This window comes from Oryctolagus cuniculus, chromosome 8 (assembly GCF_051225735.1).
Source record: "Oryctolagus cuniculus isolate XC-2025 breed Fujian yellow rabbit chromosome 8, ASM5122573v1, whole genome shotgun sequence".
NCBI lineage: Eukaryota > Metazoa > Chordata > Mammalia > Lagomorpha > Leporidae > Oryctolagus > Oryctolagus cuniculus.
In genome coordinates, this window is record NC_142874.1 from 116667894 (window position 1) to 116686858 (window position 18965).

The following is an 18965-nucleotide window of genomic DNA, read 5'->3' on the forward strand; positions in this document are numbered from 1 at the left end:
GCTTCAGAAAGTTTCCTCCAATAAATTCCCTATCAGAGAGCCACTGAAAAATGAACTCCTCCAAGCAAGGGCGTAAACACAATGGGGAGGCATTAGTATCAGAGAGTCTCACTAGAAGGAAGGCAAAGAGTTCCTGGAACGACAACAAAGTGCTGTTTAAAGTTAAGCAGGAGGACTAAAGTGTCCCAAGGAATGTTTCCAACAGAAGAAAAAACAAAATCGACACAAATACTGACATGTCTAAACATCCTGCATAAAAATCTCTAATGTGGACTGTGGGACTAAAATACCACTACATATCAAAGAAAATTAGGTAAATGGGGCCGGCACTACGGCACAGCAGTTTAACACCCTGGCCTCCCATATGGGCGCTGGTTCGTGTCCCAACTGCTCCTCTTCCAATCCACCTCTCTGCTATGGCTTGGGAAAACAGCAGAAGATGGCCCAAGTCCTTGGGCCCTGCACTTGTGTGGGAGACCCAGAAGAAGCTCCTGGTTCCTGGCTTCGGATGGACGCAGCTCTGGCCATTGCAGCCAATAGGGGAGTGAACCAGTGGATGAAAGACCTCTCTTTCTCTTTCTCTACCTGTCTCTGTAACTCTGTCTTTCAAATAAATAAAATAAATCTTAAAAAAAAAAAAGAAAAAGAAAAGAAAATTAGGTAAATGAAAAAAAAAGGAATTAACTTCAGGAGAAAACAAAAGTATAGCGAAATATAACTGTAGACTATTACATATTACCACTAAGTGGCAAACAAAACAATTAAAACAGTGAGTGAATTTAAAAGTGAATATATTGACTGGCATTGTGGCATAGCAGGTAAAGCTGCCACCTGCAGTGCCAGCATCCCATATGAGTGCCAGTTCAACTCACAGCTGCTCCACTTACAATCCGGCTCTCTGATATGGCCTGGGAAAGCAGTAGAAGATGGCCCAAATGCTTGGGCCCCTGCACCCACGAGGGAGACCTGGAAGAAGCTCCTGGCTCCTGACTTCAGATCAGAGCAGCTCCGGCCGTTGTGGTCATTTGGTGAGTGAACCAACAGATCAAAGATTCTCTCTCTCTCTCTCTCTCTGCCTCTCCTTCTCTCTGTGTGTAACTGTGACTTTCAAATAAATATATAAATCTTTTTTTAAAAAGTGAATATATTATCTCTTGGAGACAGCATCCAAACATTCAATCAGACACAGAACTAGCACGCCTGCTTTGAGGAGCCTTCACATGCCCAGAATCACATCCTTGCCCTGATTTTCTGAGTTCCTTCTATTTTGCACTCTAAGATTTCAATGAAATTATCGATCCTCAGGACAGTATGATAAGAAATATCTCTAGGGGCCAGCACTGTGGCATGGAGAGTAAAAGCCTCCGCCTGCAGTGCCAGCATCCCATTTGGGTGCCAGTTCGAGTTCCAGCTGCTTCACTTCTGATCCAGCTCCAGCTCTGTGCTATGGCCTGGGAAAGCAGTAGAAGATGGCCCAAGTGCTTGGGCCCCTGCACCCATGTGAAGGACCCGGGTGAAGCTCCTGGCCCAGCTCCAGCCACTGATGCTACTTAGAGAGTGAACCAACAGCTGGAAGACCACTCTCTCTGTCTTTCCCTCTCTGTAACTTTACCTCACAAATAAATAAATAACATCTTTAAAAAAGAAAAAACAGGATATATCTTCAGTATTTTAAGTGCCTTGTAGGAGAGGAATAGGGCATGAGAGTAGTGACTATTCTACTTTAAAATAAAATTTGTCCCTAAAGCCTGCAGCTCGTTAGATTTTCCCTTTTAAAATGCCTTCTGAGGGGCCAGCGCTGCGGCACAGTAGGTAAAGCCACCAACTGCAGTGCCGGCATCCCACAGGGGCGCCGGTTCAAGTCCCAGTTGCTCCACTTCCGATCCAGCTCTCTGCTATGGCCTGGGAAAGCAGTGGAAGATGGCCCAAGTCCTTGGGCTCCTGCACCCACATGGGAGAACCAGAAGTTCCTGGCTCCTGGCTTCGATCTGCTCAGCCATTTGGTGAGTGAACCATCGGATGGAAGACGCCTCTCTCTGTCTCTCTCTCTCCCTCTAACTCTGCCTTTCAAATAAATAAATCTTAAAAAAAAAAAAAAAAAAAGTCTTCTGAGTGAATGAAACTCAACCAGAGATATGACTACACTTGACTTAATTATCTGTAAAAAGGCACAACTAGTAAAGGTCTACTGGTGAACTGTAACCCACCTAAAAATCTGAATCATAAACGCTAGAATTCAGGAAAGTGGGAAGAAAAAATATCACTATCAGGGCCAGCATTGTGGCACAGGGGGTTAAGCCACAGTCCACAATGCCAACATCCCATATGGACACCAGTTCGAATGCCAGTTGCTCCACTTTCAACCCAGCTCCCTCAGTGCACCTGGGAAACCAGCAGAAGATGGCCCTAGTGCTTAGGTCCCTGCACCCATATGGGAGACCTGGATGCAGTTTGAGGCTCCTGGCTTTGTCCTGGCCCAGTCACAGCCATTGCAGCCACCTGGCAAGTGACCCAGCAGATGCAAGAACTAACCAACTAACTCTCTCTCTCTCTCTCTCTCTGTAACTCTTTCAACTGAATAAATAAATCCTTATGTAGACATAAATATCTCATATTAGGTCCAAAGACACTGACTTTTTATCTTCTTTTGATATTTACCAAAATAAATAAATAAAACTACATAATATGGATTTTTAAAGACTATAGGCCATGGCCGGCGCCGCAGCTCACTAGGCTAATCCTCCACCTGAGGCGACAGCACCCCAGGTTCTAGTCCCACTTGCTCCTCTTCCAGTCCAGCTCTCTGCTATAGCCCAGGAAGGCTATATTGGGCCCTGCACCCGCATGGGAGACCAGGAGAAAGCACCTGGTTCCTGGCTTCGGATTAGCGCGGTGCACCAGTCGCAGCACGCGGGCTGTGGCGGCCATCTGAGGGGTGAACCAATGAAAGGAAGACCTTTCTCTCTGTCTCTCTCTCTCTGTCTAACTCTGCCTGTCAAAAAAAAAAAAAAAAAAAAAAAAAAAAGATTATAGATCAAAATGCATTCTCAATTTTGTTAAATTTAGTACGGAAAAATGTCCCAACACTAGCATCGACACATTCTGCTCTTCTTGATTACATTACTAAAGAACTATAATGATCAAGAAGTCTAACTCTTTATCTACTTATATTTCCTGTTTTAAGCCCAACGGCATTTTCTAATTCTCCAACTACATGCTCATAACTGCAGCAGCTATGACTAGATTTTAAATAATTTTTTGATAGGATTCTTAAATAGAAAATTAAAGCCGAGATTGCAATAGTAAGTGTTCAGGACAAAATAACAGCTATCCTGGGAGACTTCAAGATAACTAGCCCATTTTAAGGCAAATTTTTAGTGTATGACAAATGCAGAAAGATACTTACCTCGACAATACTCCATTAAGATAAGCACTTCCCATACATTATCACTAATTGAATTAACAGCACAGTCCAAATAACCCACGATATTTTTGTGACCAGATAACTCTTTCTGTAAAAAAGAAAATTTTAAAAAGTAGAAAATATACATTTTGAAGTATAACATTAAACACTCATTTAAATAAATCTAAATTACTATATTTAAAGACTAAATGTAAGCAGTAGGCACAAGTATGGAATCTGACATATTTCAATCAACCAAAGGCTTCTATGATTTCAATTCAAAGTTTATCATATGTGACTGCCATTTATAGTAGGAAAATATTTATAAATATTTCTTTTTCAATTCAACCAGGAAGACAGTTCCCTCAAAAGTAACTCAAAAAGTGAGAGCACAAGACAGTCCTTTGAAATTCAAGAACAAAAGAATTTTTACTTATATTTATCTTAATCTAAAAAAGTAAAAGAATGAAGCTCTATTTATGAATTAACAATTATGTTTTGTTCTGCTTTTCTCTCTCCCATTCTCTGTCTATAACTCTACCTCTCAATTAAATAAGCAAAATATTTTATATATGTTTACATAAGGAGTCTTCAAAAAGCTCATGGAAATGCACATTATGATTAAAAAAAACTATTCTTAGATTTCAAAACTTTTTGTACCAAAATGAACAAATCCTTTTTTTTTTTTTAAGATTTATTTATTTATTTGAAAGGCAGAGTTATCGAGGCAGAGGCAGACAGAGGAAGAGGTCTTCCATCCTCTTGTTCACTCCCGAAATAGCATCAAGAGCCAGAGCCAGGCTGATCCAAAGTAAGGAGCCTGGAGCTTCTTCTAGGTCTCCCATGGGAGTGCAGGGGCCCAAGCACTTAGGTCATGTTCTACTGTTTTTCTAGGCCATAGCAGAGAGCTGGACTGGAAGTGGAGTGCTGGGACTCGAACCGGTGCCCATGTGGGATGCTGGCACTGCAGGCAGCAGCTTTACCCGCTAGGTCACAGCACCAGCCCCATAAGCACATCTTTTAATTGCTCCATCAATATTTTGAAGCATTCTCACACAATGGAATACTGCTTGGCCTTATGAAGTAATGAAGTACTGAAATATGCTATAACATGGACATAATCTCAAAAACATATTAGGTAAAAAGACACAAATGACAGCATACTAGGCAACGGTATTTATTGGAAATACCCAGAATGGATAAATCCAGAGAGCCACAGCACAGTTTTATGGTTGCCAGGAGCTGGAGGAAGGGGAAATGGGAAGCAGCTGCTAAATGGGTAGGAGTTTCTTTTCTGGGTGACATTAAAAATTAGAGAGGTAGCAGTTACACAGCAATGGGAATGTACTACATGCTGCTGAATTGGCCACTTCAACACAGTTAATTTTTGGGGCAGGCATTGTGATGTGAAAGGTTAAACTGCTGCATGGGATGCCTGCATTCCTTATCAGAATGCAGGTTCCAGTCTAAGCTACTCTGTTTCCAAACTACTTCCCTGCCACCCACATAGGAGACCAAGATGGAGGTCCTGGCTTCTGGCTTCAGCCTGAATCAGTCCTGGCTACTGCAGCTATTTATTTAATAAGCCAGCAAGTGGGAAACAGATCTCTCTCCCTTTCTCTCTGTCTCTCCCTGTCACTTTGCCTTTCGAATAAATTTTTATAAATGGCTAATTTTACATTATGTATATTTCACTTCAATAAACAAAAACTTAAAATATGTGTGTACACATATATGTGTCTTTGTGTCTAATCATTTGATAAATAATGGAAGAGGTGAAAATAATAAGAAGAAGCCATCCACAGCAGTGAAACATGAATTCCCTAAATAAAAAAGGAAAATACAAGCATAGGAACAGAGAACACCAAATTCAGGACAGTGGTTCTTTACAGAGAGGAAGACAGCACACAGACACAGCTGGGGAGAAATACACAGAAGGCTTCAAATAGTATCTGCAAGGTTTTCATTTCTTAAGCTGGATGGTAGATAAACTTGGTGTTTACTATATAATTCTCTGGATGTTTCTATCTTCAAAATATTCTATAATTAAAATGGATTCAAGAAAAGAAAGCAAGAAGTACAGCTGCTTGCCTGTTGAACCTACACCAGGAAAGGGAAGAGGAGGGGACAAGGCTGGCTGCATTTAGCCCTAACTACTACTATAAGGAATGCACTGCAAATCCCCAGAGAGTTTTCCAATTTAATGTTCTTCAAAGGTTTTCTAAAAGGTGTATAAACCGATTAGCCGCTGGAGTAAAAGCTAGTGAATGTTACAATACAAAATCAAAACAACATACACCTGGGACCGGCACTGTGCCTTAGTGGGCTGAGCCTTTTCCTGCGGTGCGGGCTACCCATATGGGCGCTGGTTCTAGTTCCAGCTGCTCCTCTTCCGACCCACCTCTCTGCTATGGCCTGGGAAGGCAGTAGAAGATGGTCCAAGTCCTTGGGCCCATGCACCCACACTGGAAACCCAGAAGAAGCTCATGGATTTTGGCTTTGGATAGGCTCAGTTCCAACCGTTGTGGCCATTTGGGGATGAACCAGTGATGGAAGACTTCTCTCTGTGTCTCTCCCTCTCTCTGCCTCTCAAATAAGTGAAATATTTTACAATATACATACACACACACCAAATTTCAAAAACAAAGTTACTCTTCACTTACCATTATTGTAATTTCCCTTTTACAAATGTTGAGGTCTGGCACGTTATTGACAAACATTCGCTTCAATGCACATCGGATTCCACCATGAGTTCGCACAAGGAAAACTGTGGAGAATCCACCTACAAGAACAAGTGCCAATTAATTTAAAAGAATGAGCAACTACTGCCAAAATCATGTAATATTGTGGGGCTTAATATCAGAGGGAAACAAAAATAAGTACAGTAAGCAGCCAACAGATTACAAGCCTATCACTGGCCTCCTATGCCAATCAATAACGGGCACAGAGAGGATAATTTGCTTCTCTTATAAAGGCTAATACTGAAATTTTAATTTCGGCATTGGAATACCTTAATTGTAGCATATGGAAAATGTCAGAACATGATTATAACACTATAGTTTAGCATATGCTACTGACTGTCTATCAGACTTCTACTCTTGTGATAACAAACCAATAAAGTTACTTAATACTAAGAAATCAACAAATCACACGGGGTCACTCATCCAGTTCTATGGAACCAACCAACACTGCGATCTCAATCTTGGGAATTTCATTTCCCCTCATGAGTAACTGACCCAGGACTGAGTATATAACTAACTCCATGAAACATAAGGGTAAAATGCAGGGAACAATTTTTCTACCCAGATACAAGAAAGACTGGACATTGGAATAAGCAAGGATTTCTTTTTCAATCAGACTCCAAAACCATAGGAAACAAAAATGGGATTTTATCAAACTAAAAAGCTTCTGCACAGCAAACAACAAACAGAGTGAAGTGACAACCAATGGATTAATAACCAGAATATATAAGGCACCCACACAATTTAAAAGCAAAAACAAACACTCCAACATGAAAAATGGGCAGATCTAAACAGATATCACTTATCACTAATGGAAGACATACAGAAAATGGTCAACAGGTACAGGAAAAAATACTTAACATCAGTAACCATCAGGGAAATGCAAATCTAAACTACAATGAGACAACATCTCACTCCAGTTAGATCCAGCTTTATCAAAAAAGATAAAAGATAGGGGCCCATGCTGTGGTATAAAAGATAAAGCCTTCATGTACAGTGAGAGCATCCCATTGGGGTGCCAGTTCAGGCCTGGGCTGCTCCACTTCATTTTCTTTTTCTTTTAATTAAAAAGAAATTTTTTATTTAAGGAATGCAAATTTCATGCATTTCATAAGTACAACTTTAGGAATAAAATGATTCTTTCCAGCTACACCCCTATTCCTCCTCCTCCCTCTCCCATTCTCCACTAAGATCCATTTTTCAATTAACTTTATACACAGAAGACCAACTCTATACCAAGTAAAGTGTTCACCAATTTGCTCCACTTCAACCCAGCTCACTGTTAATGCTCCTGAGAGGGCAACAGAGGATGGCTTGGGCCCTGCCAACAACAAAAAAGACCCAGAGGCGGCTCCTGGCTCCTGGTTTAGATCATCTCAGTCACGGCCATCTGGGGAATGAACCAGTGGATAGAAGATCTCTCGCTCACTCGCTCGCTCTCTTTCCCCCTTCTATCTCTGCATTTCAAATAACTCTTTAAAATAAATAAATAAATAAAAGGTAAGAAGTGCTGGTGAGGATGCAGAGAAAAGGAAATCCTTGCACACACTGTTGGCGGGAATGTAAATTAGTACAGTTATGGTGGAGACAGGTTGGCAGTTCCTTAAAAAATTGAAACTACAACTACTATAGCATTCACCCTACCAGATGCATATGCAATGCAAAAGATAATCATTCAGGGGGCCAGCGCTGTGGTGCAGTGGGATAAAGTTCTGGCCTGAGGCCGGCGCCGCGGCTCACTAGACTAATCCTCTGCCTTGCAGCGCCGGCACCCCCGGTTCTAGTCCCGGTTGCCCCTCATGATGTATGATTTTATGTGTCTGCTAAAAACTTAAATAAAAATTATGTGAGAAAACCCTTGTAATATGAAGAAGCAATCAAAGGCTATTCATCTAAAAACACAAGAAAATAGTGTTTTAGATATGTGTTAGTAAATAAGTAACATCTTAGCTATCTAGAAGAGATACAGACTGACTGTTGAAGAACCTGCTCTTCCTGCTTTTCAATTTTGTTGCATACAGATATGATGTTTTGTCTCAATGCAGCCATCTATGGCCATGATGGAAGAAAGAATCAGAGAGGAAATTACCCAGAACATCAACAGTTGGGGCACTGAATTAGCTAACTTTGGAATTACCTTCCTCCCAAACTCTCATGTTAAGATAACAAATGTTTGGGGGCCGGCACTGTAGCACAGTAGGTTAATCCTCCACCTGCAGTGCTTGTATCACATATGAGCGCCAGTTCCAGTCCCAGCTGCTCCTCTTCCAATCCAGCTCTCTGCTGTGGCCTGGAATAGCAGAAGATGGCCCAAATCCTTGAGCCCCTGCACTCATGTGGGAGACCCGGAAAAAGTTCCTGGCTCCTGGCTTCAGATCGGCTCAGCTCCGGCCACTTGGGGTGTGAACTAGCGGATGGAAGACCTTTGTCTCTGTCTCTCCCTCTCACTGTGTGTAACTCTACCTCTCAAATAAATAAATAAAATCTTTAAAAATAAATAAATGTTTTTACTACATAAGCCACAGCTAATTGGGCATTTCTGTTAACTGCATCTGAGAAAGTATCTGAAATTCAAACGAGGGTGCTTCAGATAGATTGTGGAAAAATAGGCCGGCACCGCGGCTCAGTAGGCTAATCCTCCGCCTTGCTGCGCCGGCACCCCGGGTTCTAGTCCCGGTAGGGGCACTGGATTCTGTCCCAGTTGCCCCTCTTCCAGTCCAGCTCTCTGCTGTGGCCTGGGAGTACAGTGGAGGATGGCCCGAGTGCTTGGGCCCTGTACCCGCATGGGAGACCAGGAAAAGCACCTGGCTCCTGCCTTCGGATGGGCGCGGTACGCCAGCCGCGGCGGCCATTGGAGGGTGAACCAACGGCAAAGGAAGACCTTTCTCTCTGTCTCTCTCACTGTCCACTCTGCCTGTCCAAAAAAAAAAAAAAAGGTTGTGGAAAAATAGAAGTAAAAAACCAATGGGGGGCGGGGGGGGGGGGGGGGACTTCTGGATACGGCGACTAAGATGCAGCCTGGGATGCCTGCATCTCATATCAGAGTGCCTGGGTTAAAGCCCTGGCTCTGCTTCCAATTTCAGCTTCTTGCTTTGCACATCCTGGGGAGCAGGTACTTGGGTCCTTGCCACCCATATTGGAGACCCAGATTAAGTTCCCAGCTCCTGGCTTTGGCCTGGCCCAGCTTTGTGTGTTAAGAGCATTTGGGAAGTAAACCATCAGATGGAGAGCTCTCTTTCAAATAATATGAATAAAAATTAAAAGAAAAAATTAAAAACACATTTATTTTAATGTAAGAAAATTTTGAAAACCATGCTGCTGTTTTCATAGTATGCATTTCCCATGAACCTTCTGAAGATCTCTCATACACATGTATCCATTTTTACACCAAAATATTTATCTTTAATTCAATTCTCCATGAACTTTTTGAAGCATCCTATTGACTGTATATTCTAAAGAACAACTGCTTCTGTCACATCTAAACAAAGTTTCTCACCTTAATTTTTAAAGCTTCTTGGCACAGAATCCTCTATAGGTTAATTGCAGTTTTAAAATTGTACCATGTCTATCAATATTTTTAAGAATTATTTATCTGAAAGACAGAGTTACAGAGAGAAGTAGAGCCACAGAGAGAGAGAGAGAGAGGTCTTCCATTCCGCTGATTCACTCCCCCAAACGACTGCAACAGCAAGAGCTGAGCTGATGCAAAACCAGCAGCCAGGAGCTTCTTCCAGGTTTCCCATGTGGGTACAGGGGCCCAAGGACTTGGGCCACCTTCTATTGTTTTCCCAGGCCATAGCAGTGAGCTGGACCGGAAGTGGAGCAGCCAGGTCTTAAACCAGCACCCATAAGGGATGCTGGTGCTGCAGGCTGCAGCTTTAAGCCACTGGGCCACAGCACCAGCCCCACATGTCTATCAATTCGATAGCCCTTGTAAAGCAGCATCCTGAGTCATAATACGTAATCTGTACTCTGGTTCTATTCAAAGCAGCCAAAGGAAAAGTAAACTATTAGGGATAAAGGTAAGGGAAAAGTGCTCTTAAGAAACTCTAGAGTCAGTACATTCTGCATTTCCTCCAACTGCACAATTCCCATGTCTTAGATCTGAATCTCCATGTGTATGATGAAAGGAAAATCAAATCAACCACCTCACAAGGCAGTTAGCAGGAATGAGTAAGATCATGTTGGGGAAAGGTACCTAAGGCAAAAGCTCTGACAATGCTGGACATTGGTATAAAAAGCTCATTTAGCATTAATTTCATATTAAAACAGTAACCAACCTGAAAGTAAATAAAAAATAAAGCACCACTTAATCTACTGAAATTTTTGTTCACAAAAATTAAGGAAAATGCTGAAAGTTAGAACATATTTAGAATGAAGAAGTGGTATGACTACAGGTCAAGAGAAATCATTTCATGATGTTTGTTTTGAGACATTTACCTAAGGCCAGACAACACCTATACATCAGACCCGCTGGTGAGCTGGTGCATGGGTCCATTTATCTTGAATAGTTTCCAAGTTTTTAACCCAAGTCTGAACCAACAGATCTAAATGGGGCCCTAGTACATATATTATTAAACCTCCCCCCAACATAAGTTAACTATTCTACTTTTGTGTATGTTTTAAATTGGTTATTAGATGGGTAGGAGGGGAGGAAGAAGAGCTTACTCAGATGGGGCAGACGCACAACTAAACTATGCAGCCAGTGAAAAATTCCTGGAGGAACCATTCTTACCTATCCAGAGGGCAGTGTGATTCTATAACTGCAAATTAGGAAAAAGGGGAAAGTATTGAGTACCGTTTTCTTCATAAGACACTTTTCTAAATTAAAGTTTTCCAATTCAATGAATTCAGAGAGAGATGTGGTCAGATGTTAAATTTTCTAAATAAAGAAAATGTGTTCATCAACTTTAAGATTTGATTTACATTGAAATGTTGTAAATAATGATCATTGACAGTGTCTGCTTTCACAATAAAAAGGGTTAACTTGCTTATATCTCCTTCTGCTTCAGTGATAACTAATATTATGTCTGCTCAAAGCACACCTTTAGTGGAAGATAAGTAGTTAAAGCACTGCAGTAGTCCAGGAGAGGAGCCGGCCACCAGTCATATATACCAAATTATTCAACACTTATTTTTCCTCATGGAAGTATTCCAGGATCATTTCCACACTCCTCACTCACACAAGCACCTGTATCATATTCTCATGTACTTCAGTTCTCAATTCATTTTATACATAAGAAAGATTGTTGCCGGCCGGCGCCATGGCTCACTAGGCTAATCCTTCGCCTTGCAGCGCCGGCACACCAGGTGCTAGTCCCGGTCGGGGTGCCGGATTCTGTCCCAGTTGCCCCTCTTCCAGGCCAGCTCTCTGCTGTGGCCCGGGAGTGCAGTGGAGGATGACCCAAGTGCTTGGGCCCTGCACCCCATGGGAGACCAGGAGAAGTACCTGGCCCCTGCCATCAGATCAGCACGGTGCGCCGGCCACAGCGCGCCGGCCACGGCGGCCATTGGAGGGTGAACCAACAGCAAAAAGGAAGACCTTTCTCTCCGTCTCTCTCTCTCTCTCACTGTCCACTCTGCCTGTCAAAAAAAATAAAAAAAAAAAAGAAAGATTGTTGCCAATAACCACACCTTCCATTTATTATCTATTTCTATGCTCAGTTCAACATTATAAAGGCACAGTTGTTAAATAAATACTGTATTTATAATTCCAAATATGAGATGATCAGGGTATTTAAAGCATTTAAAATGGTCTCAAAAATCTCATGAAAATAAAAGAACTGGTGACAGGGATTAATCTGATGGAATAAAATGGGAAATACATGCTTATTTATGAAAATAAATATGAAAAGGAGGATGACTGGTCACTTCTGCAACCTGTAAGCGATATCGACTGTACCTACCTCTTCGTAGGTATACGCTCTGAGGAACACTGATTCTCAGCCTCTTTCAGCTTTTTTTCCAGGGTAGTATATGAGGTTCACACGTGAAATAACTCCCTGTGACAATTAACTAAAAATTTACTTCTTTTCTTTCTATACACTAATACACACAAAGGTAGATGAGTAAAAATGAAGGCTTTATTGAGGTAATTTCGTATTTGTTTATTTGTTTGTTTTTTGACAAGCAGAGTGGACAGTGAGAGAGAGAGACAGAGAGAAAGATCTTCTTTTTCCGTTGGTTCACCCCTCAATGGCCGCTGTGGCCAGCACGCTGCGGCCGGCGCGGCACACTGCACCAATCCGAAGCCAGGAACCAGGTGCCTCTCCTGGTCTCCCATGCGGGTACAGGGCCCAAGGACCTGGGCCATCCTCCACTGCACTCCCGGGCCACAGCAGAGAGCTGGCCTGGAAGAGGGACAACCGGGACAGAATCTGGCATCCCGAACAGGACTAGAATCCGGGGTGCCGGCACCACAGGCAGAGGATTAGCCTATTGAGCCATGGTGCCGGCAGTAATTTCTTGTTTTAAAAAATATTTCATTTATTCAAAAGGCAGAGTTGTAGCGGTGGCTGGGAGAGAGACAGGAGGAGACAGAGAGAGAGGTCTTTCATCTGCAGGTTCACTCCCCAAATGGCCACAACAGCCGGGGCTGGGCCAGGCTGAAGCCAGGAACTAGAAGCTTCTTCTGGTCTCCCAGATGGGTGCAGGAGCTCAAGTACTTGGGCAATGCTCTGCTGCTTTCCCAGGCACACTGGCAGGGAGCTGGATACGAAGTAGAGCAGCCAGGACATGAACCGGCGCCCATAGGGGACGCCAGCGCTGCAAACAGTGGCTTAAACTGCTACACCACAGCGCCAATCCCAAGGAAATTTCTTACAGGCTCAGTCAGATAATGTTTATACAAATATCTGGTTTGTAAAAAAAGACACTCCTGTAGGGAGTTCACTCTCTCCCTATCATTCCTCCAATCCCATTTACAAAAATAGAACCATATTCTGGCCAGCACCGTGGCTCAATAGACTAATCCTCCGCCTAGCGGCGTCGGCACCCCAAGTTCTAGTCCCAGTCGGGGCGCCGGATTCTGTCCCGATTGCCCCTCTTCCAGGCCAGCTCTCTGCTGTGGCCCGGGAGTGCAGTGGAGGATGGCCCAAGTCCTTGGGCCTTGCACCCACATGGGAGACCAGGAGAAGCACCTGGCTCCTGGCTTTGGATCAGCGCGGTGCGCCGGCTGCAGCGCGCCAGCCACGGCGGCCATTGGAGGGTGAACCAACGGCAAAAGGAAGACCTTTCTCTCTGTCTCTCTCTTTCTCACTGTCCACTCTGCCTTTTAAAAAAAAAAAAAATCTTTCCCTATCTCTTTCACTCTTTCAAATAAATAATTTAAAAAAAAAAGAACCATATTCTACAGATCACAGTAACATCTCGTACCTATCCCACCTGTATACGTGGCACTATACTATGTCATACCAAGTATGTACCATAATGTAGTTACGTCCAAAGTGATGGTCATTCATGTGGGTTGGATTTATTTTTTGTGTGTGTTTGTTCCTTGCCATTATCAGCAATGTTGTACTGAATGTAACACTGTTGAAGACTGGGTGCTTTTGTTTCTGTAAATTCCCAAGGCAACTCAGAGGAAGCAGATTACACACTGAAAGGTTATGGCAACTTCCATCTGCAAGAGTCAGTTTTCTCACATCCTCACCAGAGTGTGTGAAGCATTTTATTTTTTGCCAATTTGATAAGTCTTTCTTATTGTTATTTCAACCTGCATTCCTCTGATTACCAGCGAGCCTCCACATCTTCACCCTATTTGTTGCCCACTTACATTTCCACTTCTGTGACTTGTCTTTGCCTCTGTGGAGTCTTTTCCTAAGGGTTATCATTTTCTTTAAATTGGTAAGAGAGCATTATAAACTTTTGTCAATTAGTAATTAATAAGTATAAATATTTTTTCTAGTCTAATATTTGTTCTACTTTGGCTATGAGTGGTGTTTGTTTTAACAAATGAAAAAGCACATGTGTAGCATTTCTCCAGAAAAAAAAAAATCCAAGGACATACACAAAAACTTGCCTCAACATGACAACTGAAGGATAAGGAATTCAACCCCCTTTTTTGTTTAACCTGCCATTGTAGTGCTGGTTGTGTTTCATTGGTAAGTTTTAAAAGAACTGTGTAAAATTAATTTTAAGTGAATGAGCAAATTACTCACCACCTTTAAATAGATATCAAGGAGATCAGGGACATAAATGTTAAGAATGTTAGCAAGCAGAACTGCTACAGAATAAAAGCAGCATATAAAATGAATCACACAAAGTCAACAGATTTCCAATTAAGATATTATAGTATCAACATTAGCATTTACCTCTGTGTCTTCCAGAACAAAAGTAACAAAGAATTGTTTAAATCATAAATCCAGAAAGTCAAAGAGTAGGGAATAGACAGTAGATGTCAACAAAATTTTGATAGAGAAAAACTAACCAACATATAGCAACAAATTTAAGAGAACTGATTAGCAAGGAGAGAACCAGGGGTGGGCAAAAGCAAGCCTATCCTAACAGCATAAAGCTGAAGACACAGAAGAATTGGAATGGGACTTTGAAGAAGTCTGGCTTAAGGTCTTCACAGAAACAGATCTCTAGATTCCCTACCCTACTCCTCACAATCAGACCAACACTCACCCCAAAGCAGAATCAGTTAAGCCAGTTGTATATATGAGACAGTAAGTGCTATTTGGGGGCACATGGATAGGAGAGGGGAGGGAAAGATGAGTGTAGTCCTAACAACGGGAGAAATTAAGTATAAGTCTTCATTTGGAAAGAGAATCCCTCATCTCAAGCCAATGTCACTGTTCAGGTACCAGAACATTGGCAGCTAAATTCAGGGCTAATCACACAAGGAAATTATAGAGAATGTCTCTTAAGGGAAACTGACAAAACAAAAAGATAATGAAATATGGGAGTCAATAAATGAAAAAGCAATGAAAAAGCAACTTTCTCTCATTACTGTATAGTGAAGCACCTAAACAAGAAACTTGCCATTTGTATAAAACATTTCTAATCAAATTCATTTACTTTACAAATTAATTCCTTACAAAGAACAGGGCAGGCAGTTAAGACACAGGCATCCCATTATCAGAGCACATGGGTTCAATATCTAGCTCCGGTTCCTGATTCTACCTTCTTGCTAATGCACACCCTAGGAGGCAGTATTGATGGCTCAAGTAGTTGGGTGCCTGCCACTCACACAGGAGAGCTGTATTGTGTTCCCAGCTTCTGGCTTCAGGCAGACCAGTCCCACAGCCCAGGCTGAAGCCACTGTGCCACTGCAGGCATCTAGCAAATCAGCAGATAGGAGCATGTTCTCTCCCTCTCTCCTTCTTTCTAAGAAACAAAAGGACAGTGAGAGAAAATCTCTATTATGAAGAAAGGCAAGAACAAAAAGAAAACAGAATGTTAAAGAGGCTCTAGGAGCCAAAGAAATCATCCAAAAAAACCTTTAGTCTCAGAATTGAACAAAGCTTACAAATCACAAAATAGGAGCAAGCTCTCATTAAATGGATATTTGGAAAATGAGAAATTACTTTTGCAAATTAGAAATAAGAGCTCAAAAGTAAAAACTTTGGGGCTGGCACTGTGGCGAAGTAGGTAAAACTACAGCCTGCAGTGCAGGCAGCCCACATGGGCGCCGGTTCGAGTCCCTGCTGCTCCTCTTCCAATCCAGCTCTCTGCTATGGCCTGGGAAAGCAGGAGAAGATGGCCCAAGTCTTTGGGCCCCTGCACCCAGCCCAGGCTTCAGATGAGCCCAGTTCTGGTAATTGTGTCCATCTGGGAAGTGAACCAGTGGATGAAAGACCTCTCTCTGTCTCTCTCTCTCTCTCTCTGCCTCTGCCTCTCTGTAACTCTGCCTTTCAAATAAATAAAAAATCTTTAAAAAAAAAAAAAAGTAAAAACATCAACAGAGGAACTAGAAGATAAAATTGAAGAAATCTTTCAGAAATTTTCCACAAAATAAAAGAAAGAGGAAAGACAGGAATGTTGAAGGACTAGCCCCATTCATGTCAATATTCAATAACGAACATTCTAGGGGCTGGCGCTGTGGCGCAGTGGGTTAACGCCCTGGCCTTAAGCACTGGCATCCCATATGGGCACTGGTTCAAGACCCAGCTGCTCCACTTCCTATCCAGCTCTCTGCTATGGCCTGAGAAAGCAGTAGAAGATGACCCAAGTGCTTGGGCCTCTGAATCCACGTGGGAGACCTGGAAGAAGCTCCTGGCTCCTGGCTTCAATCTGCTCAGCTCTGGCCGTGGTGGCCAATTGGGGAATGAAGCAGTGGATGAAAGACCCCTCTCTCTTTCTCTTTCACGCTCTCTCTCTCGCTCTCTCTCTCTCTCTGCTTCTCCTCTCCCTATTTAACTCTTTCAAATAAGTAAATGAATCTTTTTAAAAAATAATGTAAATTATTAAATTTACATAAATTAGAAAGAGAAAATGAAGGAGAAAAATATGTCCAACATACAATACATGCATCAAACATAAGGCATGAAGGAACTTTAAAAAGTTCATGGAAAATGGAAAAAAAAAGTTATTTTGATGCAAAAAAATTGTGACACCCACATAAAGTTTTTCCATAATAAGCACTTCTCATAACCTTTCAGAAGACCCTCTCAAATATATAGTTTACAAAATTTTTTGCACAAAATAAATTTATGATTTATTTATTTGTAAGGGGGAGAGAGAGAGAGAGAGAAAGAGAGAGAGAGATTGGTTGATCTTCCATCCTCTGGTTCAGTCCCCAAATGGCCACAACAGCTGAGGCTGAGCCAGGCTGAAGCCAGGAGCCAGGAACTCCATCCAGGTCTCCCACATGGTAAAAATTGAAGTACTTAGCCCATCCATCATCTTCTGCTTCCCGGGAGCATAAGCAGGGAGTTGGATCCGGAGCACAGGTGAACCAGAACTCCAATATGGGATGCCGGCATCCCAAGAGGCAGCTGAACACACTGCATCATAACACCAGACCCTAAATTTATCTTCTAATTCCTTTTCTCCAAAAAGTTTCTGAAGTACCTTCAAACATGAGATCCCACATATAGAGATCTCACCTGGTAAATACTCAGTACACTGAACAAAAAAGAACATCCTCATCAAGGCTTATAACCATGAATTTCAGATGATTTCAGGATAAAAAGATCCTAAAAGCAACCATAAAGAAAATTGGTTGCACAGTTGACTTAGTTAGGGATGGCATTAGCCCTAATCCATAACCAGTCATCTCACAAAGAGTGAGTGAATGTGTCAGAAAATTAAGCTAACATTATTTTTAAACTGGCATTTATATGCTGATGGTATCATTTTACTAAATCAGTATGAAAACTTTTAAAATTGATTCAAGAAGCTTCCATTTCCACAGTCATCATAAAATTATTATGATAAATGCCCAACATTAGAATAATGCCAGTAAATAGTGTAAACGTATCCAGAAGATACATTAGAATCCATAACCTACTATAACTTTTAAAAAATAATAACTCTAGGTATTATATAATAAAACTGAGTATTCCAAATTTACCACTTCAAAAAAGTGATCAGCAGGAGATATAGGACAAATTAGGATTTAATCCTTTAAATTAATAATGAGTATCGTAGAGGTTGGAGCCAACAGAATGAGCATTGTGGCACAGTTGTTAAACCACCTGCATCCCAAATCAGAGTGCCTGGGTTGAGTCCTGGTTACTTCACTTGCACCTTCCTGCTAACACACAACCTGGGACATAGCAGATGACAACTCAAGTACTTGGGTCCCTGCAACGCAAGTGGGATACCCAGATGGAGTTCCAGGATCCTGGCTTCAACTTGGTCCATTCCAGGCTGCTGCAGGGATTTGGGGAAAGAATCAGCAGATGGAAGATATCTCCCCGGAATCCCATCATTCTGACTTCCAAATAAATAAAAAGACATAAACATTTTGTGTTAAAATAAGCACTGCTAAGTATTCCCCCTTTGAACATAGTTTCCCTTTCTGCAGTTAAAATTACTACAACCACAGTCTAAAAATATATGGAAAATTTGAGAAATAAATAAATCTTAAATTTAAATTGCACATCATTCTGAGCATTATGATGAAATCTTGTGCTGTCTCACTCCGTAGAGCCCCTAATGTAAATTATCCCTCTACCCTGTGTATCCATACTGTATTTGCTACCTGCCTGTCAGTCACTTAGTAGTCCTCAGTTATCAGACTGTCACAGGATCACAGTGCTAATGCTCAAGCAAATGGTCATACCACAAGCACAAGAAGAGATGCAAAGGAAGCATTACAGTATAAAACACAGAAGAACTGATCAACTGTGCTACCACATGGTAATGCTGCCGGCCCTACAGGAAAAACATAGTATACGCAGGGCTCAGTACTATCTGCAGTTTCAGGAATCCCCTCGGGATGTTGGAACACATCCCTCCAAGAGAAAGACTACTATAAATGGAAGGCAGAACAATACCAGATGAATTAGTGAACACACAATATTATTTACTGAATGAATAAACAGATAGGAAAATGCTCTGTTAATTTTTCTTTTTTTAGAATACAGCATAGCAAGAGGAAATGGGAAGCAATTTAGAGTGAGAAGTGAAATTAAATACTAATTCCACCATTATTAATTGTGATTATATGCAAATCAACGTCTGGGCTCTGCCTTCCTCATACATTCAGCAGAGATAAGATCTCCTCATGGAATTATTCTGAAGAATAAAAGAGATATGTACATAAAGCACCTGGTACAGCCCATTTCATAAATAGCAGCTATTATACTTACTACCACTATTATTTCAATTACACTGCTATTATTAATACTGCTCCATATTATGAAGATAGA

General features: G+C 41.7%; 1 protein-coding gene across 2 annotated transcripts in view; it reads right to left on the reverse strand.

Annotated features, from left to right (window-relative positions):
• BMP2K (BMP2 inducible kinase) overlaps nt 1-18965 on the reverse strand; it is a 151023-nt gene that overhangs the window by 86078 nt on the left and 45980 nt on the right. For both annotated transcript variants that reach the window (XM_008267688.5, XM_002716997.6), the window contains exons 2-3: nt 6067-6185; nt 3407-3512 (exon numbers count right to left, since the gene is read on the reverse strand). In XM_008267688.5, coding sequence (XP_008265910.1) covers nt 3407-3512; nt 6067-6185 — 225 coding nt within the window. The remainder of the gene's footprint in view (nt 1-3406; nt 3513-6066; nt 6186-18965) is intronic.